Source organism: Schistocerca cancellata, chromosome 2 (genome assembly GCF_023864275.1).
Source record: "Schistocerca cancellata isolate TAMUIC-IGC-003103 chromosome 2, iqSchCanc2.1, whole genome shotgun sequence".
NCBI classification, from domain to species: Eukaryota; Metazoa; Arthropoda; class Insecta; order Orthoptera; family Acrididae; genus Schistocerca; species Schistocerca cancellata.
In genome coordinates this window covers 1,052,215,293-1,052,236,403 of record NC_064627.1, presented here as the reverse complement: position 1 = coordinate 1,052,236,403, position 21,111 = coordinate 1,052,215,293, and the positions used below count along the sequence as shown (strand labels likewise).

Genomic DNA, 21,111 nt, shown 5'->3' with positions numbered 1-21,111 from the left:
AGACAGAGATTTAGGAACCAGGTTTTAAATTGTAAGACATTTCCAGGAGCAGTTGTGTACTCTGACCATAATTTATTGGCTATGAGTTGAAGGGCTTATTTCAACAGTGGTACAAGTCCATTTTTGTTCATTCTGAGATACAGAGTCCTAAAGTAAAATGAGCGCTGCAAAATCTGCAGTTGAGATACCAAAAATACTCAAATATATGAACAAAAATGGACTTGTACCACTATTGAAATAAGCCCTTCAATTGTAGATTAAAACTCAAGAAAGTGCAAAAAGGTAGGAATTTAAGAAGATGCAACCTGGATAAACTGACTAAACCAGAGGTTTTACAGAGTTTCAGTGAGGGCATTAGGGAATGATTGACAAGAATGTAAGAAAGAAATACAATAGAAAAAGAATGGGTAGCTTTGAGAAATGAAATAGCGAAGGCAGCAGAGGATCAAGCAGGTAAAAAGACAAGGGCCAGTAGCAACTCTTGGGTAACAGAAGAGATATTGAATTTAACTGATGAAAAGAGAAAATATAAAATGCAGTAAATGAAGCAGGTGAAAAGGAATAGAAACGTCTAAAAAATGAAATCGACAAGAAGTGCAAAATGGCTCAGCAGGGATGGCTAGAGGACAAATGAAAGTATGTAGAAGCACGTATCAATAGGGGAAAGACATACTGCCTATGGGAAATTCAAAGAGATCTTTGGAGAAAAGAGAACCACCTGTATGAATATCAAGAGCTCAGATGAAAACCAGTCCTAAGCAAAGAAGAGAAAGCAAAAAGATGGAAGGAGTATATAGAGGGCTATAAAAGGGTGATGTACTTGAGGGCAATATTATGGAAATGAAACAGGATGTAGATGAAGATGAAATAGGAGATATGTACTGCATGAAGAATTTGACAGAGCACTGAAAGACCTCAGCTGAAACAAGGCCCAGAATTAGACAATATTCCATTAGAACAACTGATAGCCTTGGGTGAGCCAGCCATGACAGAACTCTTCCATTTAGTGAGCAAGATGTATGAGACAGGCAAAATACCCTCAGACTTCAAGACAAATATAATAATTCCAATCCCAAAGAAAGCGGGTGTCAACAGGTGTGAAAATCACTGAATTATCAGTCTAATAATTCACAGTTGCAAAATACTAATACGAATTCTTTACAGATAAATGGAAAAATTGGTAGAAGCCAACCTCATGCAAGATCAGTTCAGATCCCATAGAAATGTTGGAACATGTGCGGCAATACTCACACTATGACTTATCTTAGAAGCTAGATTAAGGAAAGGCAAACCTACATTTCTAGCATTTGTAGACTTAGAGAAAGCTTTTGACTATCTTTACTGGAACACTCTCTTTCAAATTTTGAAGGTGCCAGTAGTAAAATATCGGGAGTGAAAGGCTATTTACAATTTGTACAGAAACCAAATGATGGCTATAAGAGTTGAGGGGCATGAAAAGGTAGCAGTGGTTGAGGAGGGAGTGACACAGGGTTGTAGCCTAGCCCCAATGTTATTGAATATATATATTAAGCAAGCAAAAAAAGAAACAAAAGAAAAATTTGGAGTAGAAATTAAAATCCATGGAGCAGAAATGAAAATTTTGAGGTTTGCTGTTGACATTGTAATTCTGTCAGAGACAGCAAAGGACCTCGAAGAGCAGTTGAGCGGAATGGACAGTGTCTTGAAAGGAGGATATAAGATGAACATCTACAAGAGTAAAATGGGTATAATGGAATGTAGTCTAATTAAATCAGGTGATTCTGAGGGAATTAGACTAGGAAATAAGACACTTAAAGTAGTAGATGAGTTTTGCTACCTGGGAAGCAAAATAACTGGTGACAGTCAAAGTAGAGAGGATATAAAATGTAGACTGGTTATGGCAAGGAAAGTGTTTCTGAAGAAGAGAAATTACTTAACATTGAGTATAGATTTAAATTTCAGTTCTTTCTGAGAATATTTGTATGGAGTGTAGCTATGTATGGAAGTGAAACATGGACAATAAATAGTTTAGATAAGAAGAGAGTAGAAACTTTCAAAATGTGGTGCTACAGAAGAATGCTGAAGGTTAGATTGATAGATCACATAACTATTGAGGAGGTACTGAACAGAATTGGGGAGGGGAGGAATTTGTGGCACAACTTGACTAGAAGAAAGGATCAGTTGGTGAGACATATAATGAGGTGTCAAGGGAACACCAATTTTGTACTGGAGAGAAGTGTGGAGGGTAAAAACCACAGAGGGAGACCAAGACACTAAGCAGATTCAGAAGGATGTAGGTTACAATAGCTACTCAGAGATGAAGAGGCTTGCACAGGATAGAGTAGCATAGAGAGCTGCATCAAACCAGTCTCTGGACTGAAGACCACATTAGCAACAGTGCCATATGTCAGTGAGGAAACTGAAACTTTCAGCACAGGGAAGGAGCTTGTAGAGGAACTATGGCTTGAGTTTAAGAGAATAATTGACCATCCACTGGATATATCTTCCCAGTAGAATAGTTTTTAAAGAGAGAGAACCTTCATGGTTTAAAGCCCATCTAAAGAAACTTCTACAGGAATAGAGATTACTGCAATATAAGTATAAAACAATGCATAGGCATATAGATAGAGAAATTCTCAGTGAAACACATTTGGCTGTCAAGAGAGCAATGTGTGAAACCTTCAGTTACTACTGTAGCAGAATATTGTCAACTCATCTTTCACAAAACCCAGAGAAATTCTGGTCATATGTAAATTCTAGTGGCACAAAAGCTAGTGTCCAGTCCCTAACAAATGAGACAGGAACTGAAATTAAGTGTAGCAAAGCAAAAGCTGAAATGCTTGACTCCCTTTTCAAATGTCTATTTCCCTAATTTAATCCTCATACCATTGAAAAGATGAATGAAACAAGTTTTTGTGTCAGTAGTGTTGAGAAACAGCTGAAATCATTCAAATTGAACAAAGCTCCAGGGCTCAGTGGAGTCCCTGTCAGATTCTGTAATGAATTTGCAGCTGAGCTATAATCCATCATAGAACCCTCAAATAAATAATCGTGCACATTTCTTGGAAATAACACAGATCACACCTGTCTACAAGAAGTGTAGTAGAATTGATCCACAAAACTACCATACAATATCCTTGACAACAATTTGCTGTAGAATCTTAGAATGTATTCTGTACTCAAAAACAATGAGGTATCTCAAAGGAAATGACCTCCTCCATGCTAACCAGTATGGACTCTGAAAACATCAATCATGTGAAACTTAACTTGGATTTTTTCTCAAATGACATAATGAAAGCTCTGGATCAAGGCAGTCAGGTACATGCAGTATTTATTGATTTCCAAAAAGCATTTGACTCAATACCACACCTACACTTATTGACAACAGTATGATCATATGGGTATAAAGTGAAATTTGAGACTTAATTGAGGACTTTTCGGTAGGGAGGATGCAGCATGTTGTCTTGGCTGGAGAGTCTTTTTCAGATGTGGAAGTAACTTTGGGTGTGCCCCAGAGAAGTGTGTTGGGACCCTTGCTGTTCATGTTGTATATCTTGCAGACAATATTAATATTAGCCTCAGGCTTTTTGCAGATGATGCAGTTATCATAATGAAGTTCTGTCTAAAAGAACCTGCATAAATATTCATTCAGATCTTGATAAGATTTCAGAGTGGTGCAACTTGCTTCAAATGTTCCAAAACATAAAATTATGCACTTCACGAAACAAAAAAAATGTAGTATCGTGTGACTATAACTTCATGAGTCGTTGTTGTAATTGGCCAACTCATACAAATACCTGTGTAACACTTTATAGGGATATGAAATGGAATTATTTGATAAGCTCAGTCATTTGTAAAGCAGGTGGTAGACTTCAGTTTATTGGTAGAATTCTGGGGAAGTGCAATCAGTCTACATATGATATTGCGTACAAAGCACTCATGTGACCAGTTCTAGAACATTGCTCAAGTGTGTGGGACCCATACCAAATAGGACTAACAGGGGATATTGACCATATACACAGAAGGGCAGTGAAAATGATCACAAATTTGTTTGGTCCATGTGAGAGTGTCACAGAGATACTGAGAAACTGAACTGGCAGACATTTGAAGATAGATGTAAACTATCCAAAGAAAGCCTACTAATAAATTTTCAAGAACCGGCATTAACTGATGACTCTAAGAATATCATATAACCCCCTTCGTATTGCTCATATAGTGAGGATAAGGTTAGAATCATTACGGCATGCACAGAGGCATTCAAACAATAATTATTTCCGCACTCCATAAGTGAATGGAATGAGAAGAAACCCTAGTAACTGGTACAGTGGGACATATCCTCAGCCATGTGCTTCGCGATGATATGCAGAGTATAGACATAGATATACGTGTAGATGGTGTAACACTTACCTTTTACAATACTGATGAACAGTCCTTGCCAGTTTTCAAATTTGTGGAGGGTGCAGCCATAGATTCATAATTTTGTTCCAGCATTCCTGCAAATTTCAACTTCAACATGTGCCACTCAACATAATTACTTTACTGTGTCAATTAATTGTGTAAGATATACAAATGTCATTGAGACTGTTTGGATTTGACACACCAAAACTAACCTTTTTTTATAATTTTTTAAGTGATTTGCAATAATAGTGCTGTAAGGACGAACCAAAACTACAATGAAGGGAATATACATCCTGCCAGAAAAATGCTTTATGTCACTTAATTCTTCAGTGTACTGGACAGTGACCTAGAAGTAGAAATAATGCCAGTTATTCTCTTGTTTATCCATCACACTGTGAGGGTCCCTTTACAAAGGAGCATCTCCAGAGATTTAAAGTCAGTCAAGATGTTCATTAACAAACTGAAGCTGCTGTTAAAAGTTGTGCCAATAACTGACTGCCATTAAATTTCAGTAAACAATTCTTACTTCGTCACTTTAAATTTAGTGTAGCAAAGCTAACAGGCCTCCCTCCAATTATAAAAAGCTGCTGCTTTCTCTACTTTACTAAATAAAAACAAAGGTTCTTTCTGTGGCACTCAGCTGGAGCATCTCGTATAGAGTCCTGCAGTTTGCTTGGATATCTCAGTCTCTAGGGCTGTAAGTGTTTCAATAGAACCCTCTATCTTCAGACACTCAGTGTCACCTGTGATGGCATAAATTTCCAAAAATTCATTCACCCATTCATTCAACATGTTTTATGAAGAAGAAGACCTTCAGGGATGTGGAATGACTCAAGGTATAAGACAAAGAAATCATAGAAACTTAATTTGTGTATTGTGTTAACAATAAACTGTCACAATATGTACCCCTTCCAGCACAAGTTTCTCTGAACTATGCAGGTGAGCATTGCTTCTCAAACATTCTTGCAGTCATCCTGGCCTAACCCTCCACTAATCTGTTCCCACTACTTCACCTTGCCTTTTTCCTTCTGTCTTCTGCCCACATCACTCCTTTCCCATGCAGATCATGTTCTGCCTTCTCCTGCTACTCTTCCCCCCCCCCCCCTTCCCCCTCCCTTCTTTGCTCATGCAGGCACACTCTATGAAAACTAGGCTGTGGGCAGTGTATGAAGACCATGCACCTCTTGATGTACTTTATCTAAAATCATTCAGTGATGTTTCCTTTGTATTTCTCTCCATTTTTCTTCCTTTAAGCACTCACTTTTCTTAGGTTATTTTGTGGCTATCTGATGTGACATCCCTGTTTTCATTTTGACTAACTCAACCGTATCAATCTCATATTTATAATTGGAGAGTGGATCCCACTATTATTATACCTAAAAAGTATTGTCTTACATAGTCTCTTATTATAGCTTTTTCACTTTCCATTTTGCAGACTTCTGTACCTGATGATGGGCTTCTAATTGCCCCAAATCTGTAATGATTTTGAACCAGTAAAACTATTTGCAACTGAAACAGTTAATTACCTGACACCTCTGTTTTCTGTTGAATGTGAGCTTTCATCCACTGGATAGGAATGCCATAATGCCGTACTGCTTTAGTATGCTAAGGTATATTTTATGATCTACACAATCAAAGGCTCTGCCAAGGTCACAAACTTATCAACAAGATAAATTTTCTTGTGCTACTCACTTCATTTGTGAGGTATTGCATTGCTTCCTGCATAGTGAACCCTTTACAAAATTCAAATTCAGACTTGCTTAGCAAGTTCTGCTCAGTTACAAGAATCAGTTTTCTTTCATAGACCATTTTTAAACACTTTTGATCAGACTGAGAGGAGTGGCATAGGTCTGAAATTAGAGGTGGTTTGCTTAGCTCCAGTTTTGTAGAGTGATGTTACTATAGCATATTGAAATCTGTCAGAATATGTCTCAAGTACTATGGCTATAGTGGTAGCAACAGTGCATAACACCTATAGCACTGCATTTCCACATAAGCAGTTTTGTTCAAGTATCTGACTATTTTGGGCATCAAGCATATGAGCTCTTGCAAGAAACTCCTAACTTTTTATTTTACTATTTGGCATTATTTTCCAATGTTAATTTGTTTTGAACAAATGTATGTATGTAAAAACAGTGCTATGATAACAAATGATGGTTTATGGAGATTAAAGGAGAGTGAGGAACAGTATTGTAAGCTAATAAATAAGATCTGACACTTACATATAATATATCAAACAATCAGTTGTAATTAATTTATTTTATTTTTCAGATGTCATTCATGATAATTTGGCAGAAAATATGTCAAAAAATTATGAGACTGTATTCCCAATAGCCTTTTTCTATGAACGTAATACTCCACGTTCACGAGAAATTAGTAGAGAGGTCCGGAAATTTTATTTTCATGATAAACCAATAACAAATGATTCCATGATTAGTCTTGGACAAGTAAGTAAATTTTTCTTCTTTAAATGACACTGAATAAAGTTTGTGGTGAAATGTGTTTTCCACATTTTATTTTTAAGATGTTCAGTAATAAAGGTCAATTAATTTTATGAATAAATTGGGCAGTTATAAATCTGTCAATAGTTTACACTCATTTGCAAAGTTAAATCAATAATTTGTCCATTTGTAGCGAACTGTTTATCGGGAAGGAAAATGCCTCTTGTTCTGGAGTATTTTATTTTAAAAAATTAATGAGGAAAGTAAAAAATACCGTCATAATGCTTTTCAGCTAGCATTACTAGAGTTGGATCCTCTGTCAACAGTTTCTTAAATGAAAAGAAAACAGGAGACACATTTTAGAAAATTGAAAAAGAAGTAAGTGAATGCTTATGTCTGTCAGAGTCATCTCTAAGATGCATACCTGAAATGCAAGACAGAAATAAGGAATAATAACAAACTGTGATGGCTCAAGTTCCAGTCTTCAGTTCAAGTCATGGAGCAGCTGAGCCATTCGAGTAGCAAACACTGATTCATTCGTTCATAGTGTTTCATAGGTTACATTGTGATGTATTACTCCTTCAAGATGTAAAATGAGTAACAGAAGAAAATCAGCTGATATAAACTTATTTATAACCTGTATTGCAATAAGCAGTGCTTGTAATCTCAGTCCATTCAAAGCCACAGAGCCCAGCACACATGCCAGCAGCAGTTCCTCTTTGCACATTAGGTTTAGTGTAGTTTTTGTTCGCATGCGCTTCTGTAAAAAAATGAGCTGCATCTTTGTATGTTACCACATTGACTAGTGTAACCTAACATATTCTAAAATTTTGCATTGAGTGAACTGGTTTTCTTGTGAAATGTGTTTTCTTCATCTCATAATGTACACAACTTCAGTACAAATGTCTGATGTACAGGAGACATGTCAAGGTTACAATTTGCTCATTTAAAATTTTGTCACACTTACAATAATACTTTGTGGAGAATGTACTTACTTGAAATTTGTCAAACTTACAATATTTACGTCTACTGTGACTATCATAAATTTTTATTCCATTTCATGAGATCTTCCACAGAGTAATTGTTCAATTAGAAAATCATGCAACTTGTTTTTTAAAATATTTATCTTCATATTCATTATGTTACACCATTTTATTGTGTTGTCAATTTTCATGGCTATATACTGAGGAGTCTGAGCATGCAGTTTTAAGCAATGAGAGGTAAGCATAAAGTTTTTTTAATGTCTTGTGTCGTATGAGTGTTCAAAATTATTATTATTCTTTTTTTTAATAGATAAGTTCTGCTGCATAGGAAAAGAACCACCTCAAAGATACATAAAGAGGGGACAGTTAATATTTTTAGGTCTTTAAATAATGGCCGACATGCAGAGCACATATTGTGAATGATTCTTTTTTGCAACTTTAAAATTTGTGTAACTTTGTGCCACCATAAGTGCTACTGTTGCCTGAATCAATCTGAATCTCGTGACCAATGAATACATCTCTCGCATAGTCAATGTGTCTCATAACTAAACCTACCTGTTGTATTATAAGTCCTCAGTAGCTGCATAGTTTTTCTGGATCACCACCTGAAATTGCTTTTGTAATACTTATCCTTAAAATGAGTAGCCAGAAGCTTCTTTTTCCAGCTCATAATTGGAAGTTCACCAATGTTTAGTCATGTCCTTTGAACCTAGGTCCCTTAAAAGTTTCTGATAATGCTTACAAACAGGTAGTTAGTGTGGACATATGTGGAGCCTAATAGTTTGTATCTCTTCAGAAAGTAAAGTGCATGCAGTATGGATGAAGTGATTATTAGTTGCTTCACATTCATTTAAGTAAAAAAATCACTTAACTGTTACTGAACTCACAAATATCATTCAACTGAAGAAAAACACACACATTTTGATGTCTACTGCTCATAACTATAAAATGTGTTCTCTCAGTCTGATTTAAATGAATTGAGAGGCAATGCAAACGGGTCCCGAGGCTGGGCTAAACTGCAGACTAGCTGTAATGAAGCTATAATAAATGAAGGCTAAGTGCAGAATGACTGAAATGGTGCAAGAGTCAACTTTAAGTTTATAAATTTTATAGATCTAAAAGTTTGTCCTTTATTGGGTATCGAGCAATCATTATATTCTGATTGTATATTATTTATCTGTTAAAATTACTGTAATAATTTATGCCTGTGGATTGGGAATCCCAGCTTTATGCCTATCTTTTGTGTTTAACATCAGTTATTGAAAATTCAGTAATTTTTTATTTTGACTCCTGCTCATTAATGTGGGTGTCAACAAATTTAGAAATATCAGGCACTCAAATGTATGTCAACAGCTCCTGAAAATTCATAGTGGTTAGGCTATAATTGGCACTGAAAGTTTGAATTAAGTGAAATTTGTAATTATCACTATTTTTTAAATGAATTAATTTTGGGCTAATGCAAATACATCACTGAAAAGAGAAAAACTAGCTCTTTAATCTGAAAGTGGTCTTTCCTTACAAATCTATGTATTAGCTCATAACACTTTCCTGATATGTGAAATTTTGTTGTTGTACTAACTCTTGATTGCCATCATTTGTGAAGAAATTAATTAGCACATTGCAGCCAGAACAAAGAACTGAATGATCTGAAATAATTTTGTGTGTGTGTGTGTGTGGGGGGGGGGGGGGGGGGGAATTTGTTTCTATGATTTTAATAATTTGCATGACAAGTGCTTAATGTGCTCATTGTAGGAACTTTAACATCAGAATCTTGGAAAGAAAATTAGCAAAATTTTTCTGGACTTAAAACATCTTTAGGAGTCTAGTCAAATTAGAATGTTTGGAGGTAACCAGCTTTATCACAAATGTATCCACAGCTCTGGAGCCCAGCAGACATGCCAGCAGCAAAAGCAGTTTTTGTTTTCTGTTTGTATATAGAATTGAGCTTACCGTATTTACTCGAATCTAAGCCGCACTCGAATCTAAGCCGCACCAGAAAAATGAGACTCGAAATAAAGGAAAAAAAAATTTCACAAATCTAAGCCGCACCTGAAATTTGAGACTCGAAATTCAAGGGGAGAGAAAAGTTTTAGGCCGCACCTCCAAATCGAAACAAAGTTGGTCCATTGTAATATGAGACACAATTCAGGTTGAATGAATGATGATACAGCTACAGTAGTTTAGTTCGAGCCGTAAGCTTAGCAGTTAAGCTTTACCAGGTAGCCATTGCTATGCGTCAGACGCTCGGTCCTTATTTATACGGGTACCCTTCGTTTTTCACGTGCTTCGTCTGGTTTGAATAGATTGCTTATTTTTCTTTGATCTGATAATTGCCGTTTTCTTTGTTATAGGTGTTTTCGTCACTCTAAGCTGAAAATGCATTACTGTACTGAGTCATGCATTGTTTGTCGCATTCCGATAATGAATGTTCATGACCTGTCGCCGCTCGCGGCATGGTTTGCTTTTGTGCGTGCTACCGCCGCTTACAATAAAAAAAAGAGTAATTGTCTCAGTAGCGTAACAATGGCAAGAGACTGCTATTTGTTGTTATTTACACTGCTGCTTTCTTTGATAATGATCAACAAGAACCAAATAATAAACTGCGTATGGTAGAAGATGTTCTGAACGAGAGTTTAGCGACAATTTTTCTCCGTTTGAAAATCTTTGCAGACGCCTCTTTAGTACATTATTTTCTGCACAGAAATTAGTCACCTTAGATTTAAAAATCTAGTCAACTGCCGCGCGCGCTTCATTTCTGACTGTATCACTATTAGGCATAAGAATAATACGAATATGAACATGACATATGTGTATACTTCCGCGTTTGTGTTGTCTCACTCTAGTTTCGTAGTTTATTAGGCAGACAGGAGTTAAATGAGATAGCAGCAAACACGAAAGAATACATGGCAAAATGTTTATATTCGTATTATTCTTATGGTGAAGAGAATACTGCATGTGATTCAGAATTCACAAAAGTTCCCATTAGCAACCATCTCTTCTCACAGGTAGAAAAAAAATCAGAACGTAGAATTGGCCATACTGACAAACATCGCAAACGGTCTTGCCAGTCGGATTTTTGTAGTGCATTGAAAAGCTGCTACATTCGAAGATGAACAATACGGAATTTGTATTTACTTCGTTGGATAATGTATGAAAATGCAGTGGTTGAAATTCGGGTTGGAGAAAAAAGCTCGTCTTCCATCGTTTTTTTTTTTTTTTTTTTTTTTTTTTTTTCAATTTATTTACTGACGCAGAGGTTTTGGCGCCAGTATTTATCTTTGTGCCTGTCAAGCATGCCTGTGTAGCGCTACATATATTCGACGGCAGAAGTTAGTTGTGGCGGCACCTACCAACATATTTCAGAACTTCCGATTACTTTGCACTCGATTCTAAGCCGCAGGCGGTTTTTTGGATTAAAAAAAACAGAAAAAAGTGCGGCTTAGATTCGAGTAAATACGGTAGTTTTTGTTCTCATGTCCTTCTGCGAGAAGTATCCATTATCATACTGTGTTGACTACTGTATACTAACTTTGTCCAAATTTTTGCACAAATTTCAATTTACATTGTGTGAGCTGACTTTGGAGTGTAGTTAAACTGGAAGTAGGGTACCAACAGAATTTAGATTGCACTCAGTGACTTCTTAGGTTAGTGTTAATGTTACTTGTGGTGTAAAAAAATTGATTAAAGATCAATGGGCACTGCACCTGCTCTTTAGAGGAGCAGGGAAATTTGCTATTGTCCATAAACTGTGGAAGCTGGCCAAGGTTGACAGGCTTCTGGCTGCTATCCTGGGCTGTGATGTCACTGAGGCATGTGAGACAAATGATTTGGCACCTTTGAAGCCTACAATGTCACATGGGATCCCTGATATCATAGAGTCCACCTATTTGCTTGTGGTAGTTGGTCGACTCTTATCTGATGGTGATGGGATCATGAATGTGACCACACAACTTTCCTCCTACACCTCAAAAACAGTTTTGAGGTATTGCCCTCTCCTGAAAATATGTGTGAGCCAGCACAGGACATGTCTGTTGGAACTCGGGTTGACTTTCCTGAAAGATCCAAACAAGTGCACAAGGTAGGATTTCTTGTCATTGGGAGATGCAAAAGTAGGCAGGTGATGGAGTCCCTTGGGAAAATAGAGCCAGACTGAGAAAGAAGACGTTTGCTCTGCTTGCTTTCCAAGGATTCTCTTTTCACATGTGGAGTAGACTCTGCCATCAGCAATTACATGCAACATGTGCAAATCATTGCTCATAACAGTGTTACATATAAAACAGTGGAAAATCTGAGATGGAATGTAATAATATAATGAAAAGGATAGTTGCTACTCACCATGCAGCAGAGATGCTGAGTCACAGAAAGGTACAACAAAAAGACTGTTGGAAAGTTAGCTTTCAGCCAACAAGGCCTTTGTCAAAAACAGAAACATTCATACGTGCACACACTCATGCAAATGCAGCTCACACACACATGACCAGTCTCTGGCAGCTGGAGCCAGACCAAGTGTTATATATGCTTGACATTATCAAGTTAGTTCTACTATAAACAGCCTAGATCACTGTTGTACACCATAAATGATGTTTGAAGGTGTATTTCTGTTTCTTAATAACAATATCTACATAGTGCTAGCGACAGAAACCTGGCTGAAATCAGATGTTAATAGCAATGAAATTCTAAATTTCAGCTGAAATGTATATTACAAAGATATGTTGAATGCTAGTGGAGGAGGCATGTTTATAGCTGCAAAAAAATATGATAATATCTAACGAGGTTAGTACAGAATGTGAATGCGAAGTAATTTGGCTGAATATAAGTGCTAAAAATTGATCAGACATTGTCATCAGATGCTTTTATAGACCCCCTGCCACAGAATCAGTAGTGGCAGAACATTTGAAGGGAATCCTGGAGAAGATTTTGCAAAAAATTGCTGATCATGTTATAGTATTAGGTGGCGATTTCAACTTACGAACCATGGACTGAGAGTTGCAAGTTATTAAGACAGGAAGTAGGAATCATGTAAAATTGTTATAAATGGCTTATCTGAAAATTACCTTGAGCATGTTATCAGAAAATCCACTCATGAAAACAACATATAAGCTCTTGTGGTCACCAACTGGCCTGAACTTCTTGACTTACTATAGAACAGGGAATTGGTGATCTTGAGCCATTACAGCATCAATGAATATGGCTGTAAATAAGAAATAAAGAAAGATAGTAAGATATTTGTGCTTAGAAAGAGTGACAAGAAACAAATTTGAGATTACTTGAGTGGTCAACATGAAAATTTCATCTCTATCACTGAAAAAGTTGAGCACAGATGGACGGTTTTCAGAAGTATTGTACAAAATGCCTTAGACAGGCATGTTTTGAGCAAACTTGTTAGGGATGGGAGAGACCCACCCTGGTTGGAAAGTAGTGTTAGAAAGCTACTACAAAAGCAAAGAGTGCTGCAGTGCAAATTTAAACATAGCCAAAGCCTCACCGACAAACAAAAATTGAACAAAGCCAAACCTATAATAAAGAGAGCCATGAGGGATGCAGTCAATAAATTCAAAAGTAAAAATCTAACAAAAACTCCTAATAAGTTTTGGTTTTATGATCAATCAGTAAATGACTCAAAGCCATCTGTTCAGACACTCCATAGTCAATATAGCATAAAAACATAGGATGACAGAGAGGAGTTCTAAATGTCTTTTTTTCAAAATTGTGTCACTGAGGAATAGTACAGTGAAGTTCCTCCTTTAAATCATCAGATGAACATCAAAATGACAAATATCAAAGTAAGTGACCCTGGGATAGAAGATTAACAGAAATCACCCAACAGAGGAAAGGTCACTGGGCCTGATGGGATACCACTGCAACTGTATGTAGAGTGTGCGAAAGAAATAGCTCCTCTTCTAGCAACAGTGTACCATAGGTCTCTGGAGGAGGGAAGCATTCCGAATGACTGGAGAAATACTAAGTCATATCAGTTTTCAGCAAGGGTCATAGAACAGATGCACATAACTATAGGCCTATACCTTTGATGTCGATCTGTGAACTATTTTGGAACATAATTTGTGCTTTCATATTATGAAATATCTGGAGACTGATAATCTGCTCTATGGGGATCACGGGTTCCAAAAACAAGGATCATGTGAAACCTAACTTGCTCTCTTTTCATCTTTGAGACCCGGAAAGTAGTAGATACTGGCTCCCAGATTGATGCCGTGTTCCTTGACTTCTTTAAGGCATTCAATATGGTTCTACATTGCTACCTAATGAACAGAATATGGATGTGTCATACAATGGAAAATCCGAGATGGAATGTAACAATATTATGAAAGGAAAGTTGCTACTCACCATATAGCAGAGATGCTGATCACAAATAGGCACAACCAAAATACTGTCACAGAATAAGCTTTTGGCCAACAAGGCCTTTGTCAAAAACAGATCACACACAGACACACACATATGAGAAAAGCCTTGTTGGCCAGAAGCTTATTCTGTGACAGTCTTTTTGTTGTGCCTATCTGTGAGTCAGCATCTCCCCTATATGGTGAATATGAATGTGCAGAATATTGGACCATCTGTGTGACTGGAGTGAAGAGTTTGTAGCAAACAAAACGTAGCATGTCATTTGCATGGAGAAAAATCCTCTACATAAAAGTAATGTTGGGTGTATCCCCAAGTAAGTGTTATAGCAACATACATATGTAAATGACCTAGTGGATAATGTTGGAAGTCCCATGAGGCTTTTCACAGATGATGCTGTTGCATACAAAGTCACAACGCTTTATTGTAGCAAAATGCAAGAAGACCTGCAGATGACTGACAGTTGATCTGGGGACCGGCATTAACCCTTAACATACAGAAATGTAATGTATTCTGCATAAATAGACAGAAATACCCATCATTGCATGAGTATACAATTGCAGAACAACCACTGGAAGCAGCCACATCCATCTAGTAGCCCTGAAAGCATCATGGAAATGTGCTCAGTCAACTCCAGTGGCAGATGCATAAGAGAGCCAGTCTGCATCATGGTGTAAAATCCTGAGAGCATGTGTTCCTAGAAGAGTCAAATTATGTATTGCTTCTTTCTACATGTTTCTTGCAACAAGACTATGGAAGTAAAATCAGAAAGATTTGAGATTACAGAGGCTTATCAACAACTGTAATCCCATGAACTATTCATGATGGAAACAGGAAAAGGGGAGAAACAGCAGTGATACACAAAGATGCTCCACCAGGCACCATCAAGTGGCTTGCAGAGTATAGATGTAGATGTAAATTCTCACAATATGGTTGTCCTCTGTTTGTACTTACAAAGGTAAATGTAACATAGTGGACTCAAGAGGAATGATACAGATTTGAACAAGATATTCCTGTCATTAAATAGCTGCTGCTTATCTATTGCTGCAACAAGACCATGTTGAAATTTGCTTAATAGTGACAATTACCTAAATTTACAACAACAGACACTCCCTCATATGTGCCATACGAGTAAAAAGAGACTTCAGTCCTTAAATTTAGCAGATAATTTGCAAGAGGAATAGATATTATGAAATATTATGTAAACTTCTTATTCATTTTTAGGGATTCTCATTTCTTGGTTTATGACTAATGGGAACTGATTGCAGAATTTTGCTTCAAAATGCAGATCCTTACTCTGAACCCTAGGAGAGGAAGTTAAGTCTACCAGAATGAACTTTCACCCAGCAGCAAAGTGTGCACTGAAATGAAATCTCCTGGCAGACCATGACTTGAAACTAGGACATTTCCCTTTTGTGGATAAGTTGGTAAAGCACTTTCCCACAAAAGGCTTAGGTCCAAGATTCGAGTCCTGGTCTGGCATACAGTTTTAATCTACCAGGGAGTTTCATGTCAATGCACACACAGCAGCAGAATGAAAATTCAGTCTGGGCACAATTCCCCAGGTTCTGGCTATGCCATATCTCTGAAATATCCTTTCTTCCAGTAATGCTAGTCCTACAACTTATATAGAAGAACTTTTGTGAAGTAAAGCTGAGAGGGCAGGTCAGGAGTCATGTTTGGGTATGGTAAAGCACTTGTCCGTAAAATGCAAAGGTCCCAGATTCGAGTCCTGGACTGGTGCACACTTCTAATCTGCAGGAAGTTTTAAGCCAAGTCTGCATGAAACTTATACATCCTTCTTGCATTGTAGTTGTTACACTATTATTTAGCTGAATATTTTTTATTGATGTTGCAGTTGTCTACTTTGCGAAGTATTCTTTTTGCTCATTTCTGCCTAGTAAATGGTTTCATTACATTATAATAATTGTACTCTATGAATGCCACATTGTAAATTATGCAGCAGACTGGGTATGTATACATAAGGTTCCACTGGAGAAAAACGGCAGCAGTGTCACAACTAAGGGAAAGCAGTATTTTTAAAATTTGCAGTATTTAATTTAACTTAAGTAGTAACAAATAGTGTTTCAACAGTTTCTAACAGTGGCTTCATTTTCTTGAAACATTTCCTCATTCACTCCCTTTTCTCACAATTTCACTTTTGTGATGAGATGCACAGAACATGATTAAAGAATAAATGAAAAGAAGAGGTCTGATATTGAATCAATTTGACCCTTATCACAGACATTATTCTCAGTTTCTTCTCATATTAACAGAATTTAATTATTGCAACAAAAATTCTATATTCAGGGCCAGTTTACAGTCCAAGCAACATAAGCAAGTTGCTTGAGGCTCTATAAAAGAGGGATGCCAGAGGTACCCAAGTGCAACGGCATTCATGTTTTATTTACATGTAGCATACAACTTCTGCAGTTAAATAGTGAATTATGATTAACATGTATGTTTAAATTAGACAATATTTTTTGTATTTCTGTCCCACTTCTTCCAATCGAAAGTGAAGTAATTTGTAAATTATGTAATTAAAAAGTTCTGTTATTACAATTAAAAAAACAAGAGAGATATTATATTTTCATTCTTCTCACTCAGTTCAATAGAGAGCATATTTTTATTTAAGTGAGAACAATACAACAGATTTAGTTCTTCTTGCTTCCATTAAAAGCTTTTAAAGATTTCATCAATTATCTTAAATGAAGGTTAACTGTTTCTTATTTTAATATTTTGCAACGGAACAGTATCCCAGAATTTACTTCAGTCAGAGAGGAACTCTGTGTAGTACTTATTTTTAAAGGAAAAAAAACTCATTTGCATGATCAGTAGGCTTAAACTTATTTTTAAATTTCTTGTGAATATCCCAAGGAAAGGCAGGTAATGTCTGAAAGGGGGGGAGGGAGGGGGGGGCACCAAGTGCTATTTCACTTGTGTGAGAAGATGGTTCTTGAACCGTCTGTAGTCTGTTAACACATAAAATCAGGTGCATGTTTCTATGAATATTTTAAATTACTATAAGTTTATGATTGGTAACAATACTACTAATTTATCTTTTTCCAGTCTTTGTGCTACAGGAGCTGCATTTCCAAAAGATTAATCTTCATTTGATTGTATTAAAATTAGTGTGTTCTTTGAATTTCATGTACTTTCAGCTTCTCTTTATAGGTCTATTCCGACATTGCTGTAATATTCCCAGTGGAGCGTGTAGCCAAGCTGGTATCTCAGCAGAACACTGAGCCTGTTTATTATTACCAGTTCACTTACCAAGGCAGGTACAGCTGGGCATACAAACCAGGAACCTTGACACCTCTTGGTAAGTCCACACTCATTGTTTCTAACTTTACTTTCTTTCAGTATGTGGCAATTCATATAAAGAGCAGTTTTAAAAAGGATGTTAAAATTAAAAGAAAGAAGTTGCAAGGATAGACGCATGATGACAGATGTCTGCAATGACCAAGCAGAAATTTAATAGTAAGAAATAGCTACTATGATGAAAATTGAACCTACAGTTGAGAAGTGCAATGCTCTGATGTCTGTGTCAGATATGGCTTTGGTGAGCAGAGACATGGTCTACAAGGGAATGTTACTAAATTTCCATGTCAATGGAGACAACCATTTTCAAGATATAGTTATTATTTGCATAAATTTCTGTGTAATATCTTGACATCTTAATTGTTTAATTATATTCTCAGCTTACATAATATTCATGTGTTATTTATAGCTAATATTATTAATTTTTATTCATTTTCACAGGTGTTCTGCACCAGGATGACCTGATTTATTTATTCTTCATCTCAGCAATGTTTCCAAATTTCTTAAAGACTGATCCTGAATATCAAACAGTCAAAAAATTGACAAAAATGTGGGCAAATTTTGTTAAAAATGGGTAAGTTCATGTGAATTCATCTGCAGTGTATATTAAATACTACTAATAATTACTAATTTCAAATAATGGTTACCTGGCGTAGGTGTATAGAACCTAACAGAAACAACACACACACACACACACACACACACACACAAACACACACACACACACACACACACACACACATACAAAGAGAGAGAGAGAGAGAGAGAGAGAGAGAGAGAGAGAGAGAGAAGTTTAGCACCTGGAAGGAATGGTCCAATAAAGTCCTAATTTCATACACATAGATATCATCAAATATGTGTGTATCATGAGAGTTGCAACAGTTCGCGATCTTCAGAATGCTTTCCAGATGGTATTACTGTTGTCATAACATGGACATGTTATCAGACATTACAAAGTATGTAATGGGTGTGCTCTATGGCAAACAGTTGGTGAACATTGTGAGGGACCATGGAGAAATCTGTGCTTGTGTGACAACATTACTCACATTTGACAGAGTTTGAAAGGGCATCATTGTAGCTCTGCATATCGCCAGCCGGTGTATGTGTGGTGTCCGGATGTGACAGTGGCACGATGTTGGGCTGAATGGGAAAACTAGAACGAAACCACATGTGACATCATGGTTTTGGTTGATCAAATTTGAACACATTAATGGAGGATCAGTGCATGGTGCACAAAGTAATTCATGCTGCCATAACCTCTGTGCCTATTATCTAAGTCAAAGTAATGCACTCACTGCAATACTCTATGATGTGCCACACCTTTGATCAGAGACTAGGTAAAGCCAGGTTACCAGATCACCATCCCATGCATGGGCTATTCCTTTACAGCACAAACAGCTGCATTTTAAGTGGTGCCATACCCCATGAAACACAGACTGCTGACAAATGGCAAAGCATCATTTTCAGTGATAGATCAAGGTCTGTCTTCTAAATTTTTGGAGTGACATACCAGTGTTAACTCTTCAGGCATCATGTGGAGACATCATGCATGAGAAAAAATGTATCTTGCTGTACAAGTTGATGATGGGATTCTGTTTAGAGAAAGCATCTGTCAAAATGAAAAATCTTCTGCACAAACTGAAGAACAATTTGAGACTACAGCTGATGAAGAACCAACAACGTGTTTTGGAATTGAAATCAAAAGAATGGAAGATGATGTCTTTATTCATCAAGAAAAATATGCTAAAAAGTGGTGAAAAGATGCAGAATGGAAAAATCAAATAGTGTAACGACTCTAGTTTCATCACAAGGAGAAGTTGAAGCAATCAATAGAGAGATGTCGGACTTTCTGTATCATTCATTGATAGGCAGTTTATTGTATTTGACATGCAAAAGAAATTGGACTTGGCATGTGCAGTGAACTATGAAAGAAGATCACTGGGTGATTCAAATCATTCAGACATCCAAAATCCAAGCACAACTTTAGATACCTGCAATCAGTGACATGGAGTAGCATATTCTACTCATCAGAAAAACAAGAACAAGAAATAGTGACTCACTATGATGCACATTTCTCAGGTGATGGTAAATATATGAGAAGGAATGGTGGAGGTAGAGGTGGACAAAAATATAGAAAAATAATGCAACACAACACAACATCAGCCATCTGGAGTATGGGAACCAAGTAAACACATCTCCAGAACAACACACATGGACTGACAACATTGGAAATCACCAGGGAGGGTGTTTCATCAATAAAAGAAGCAAAATATGTACGAAAAAAAAAAACAAGCTGTCTTTCATTTAACTGCAAAGATAGAACACAGCTCCATGAATCAGCAACCAGTTGCACAAAAAAAATTTATTCCTTTACTAGTTTCAGGCATCTAGTGCCCTTCTTCAGAAGACTGTACAGAAAAATGTACCACAAATAAATACAAATTAGAGAAGAATATTAATATTCAAGAAATAAAAGTTTAAAATTTAAAGATAAAAATATGGTACATACAATTATTGCATTATTAGTAAGCATCAAAAATAGATAGGTGTATGCAACATATTACTGTAGTCCTAAAAATACAAGAACTGTACGTAATACAATAAAAAAGGCATTAATGCAAAAAGAGCTCATAAATGCTTGCAAGTGGCTCATAGTGCCTGTACAAATATAGTATAAGGAAATTAAACAGCAGGTCCAGACATCATGCCAGAACTGGAGCTTGTCAGCTAGGGACATGCATACCCTGAGTTAGATCTCAGGATGGGGTAAAAGTATAACAAAATAATACAACCAAAACTTATGCAACTAAGGAATAAATTAAAATGTAAGTGCACATAACCACAGCATTAAGTAGCATATAAAAACCTAACGATAAATGAAATAAATTGCTTTATTTAGATAAATCTAATATGCATAGTGCCTTTATGCTGTATCCAAAACTGAAATGTGCATAAGACTGGGTGGTGCATTACATTCACATATAAACTTGAATTATTTGTTTACTGGGAACATAATTTACATTTAGATGTTGGCCCTTACTTCCAAATGAAATCTCAAGTGTTTTTAGAATATTTTGATCATGCAGATTTTATTTTATTATTATTACTTTTTATTTTTTTGCAAAAACACATTTTTACATTTGAATGAATATTTTGGACAGTTTGTTACTTTTTCAGTATTTTTTATGGCATTCCTGATTATGAAGACAATATTCAATTCATCTGCCAAAACTCTCTGCGAGCACTGCTGTCTCCTCAAGAGTGACTGAGTTCCATTTCTCCAGAACACATGAAATAATTTGGTCCCTGCCTTGTGGATGAGGTTCTTTGAAGACTGCATCCTGTAGTCTGACCCATAGGTGCTCTATAGAGTTTAGGTTTGGACTGTTTCCAGACCAATAGGAAACATTCTCTTAAGAAACACTACTGCTTATTTAGCTGTGTGGGCTGTTCTCCCTCTAGCATAAGAACAGTATTGTGTGGATTTGGGAAAAGACTATTCTGGACGGCTTGACCACTGACAGGAACAATACTTTCTCAATAATAATCACCACTGATGGTGCAGTTCAGTTTTTCCACAGCTACAAATGCCACCACTATCTTCAGTCGCTTGTTTTGTTGGTTTTCCAACC

General features: G+C 36.5%; 1 protein-coding gene across 1 annotated transcript in view; it reads left to right on the top strand.

The window, feature by feature from the left end:
• LOC126163040 (esterase E4-like) overlaps window positions 1-21,111 on the top strand; it is a 167,318-nt gene that overhangs the window by 125,845 nt on the left and 20,362 nt on the right. The window contains exons 7-9 of the mRNA XM_049919915.1: window positions 6,649-6,824; window positions 17,333-17,480; window positions 17,921-18,053. Of these exons, the coding sequence (XP_049775872.1) occupies window positions 6,649-6,824; window positions 17,333-17,480; window positions 17,921-18,053 (457 nt within the window). The remainder of the gene's footprint in view (window positions 1-6,648; window positions 6,825-17,332; window positions 17,481-17,920; window positions 18,054-21,111) is intronic.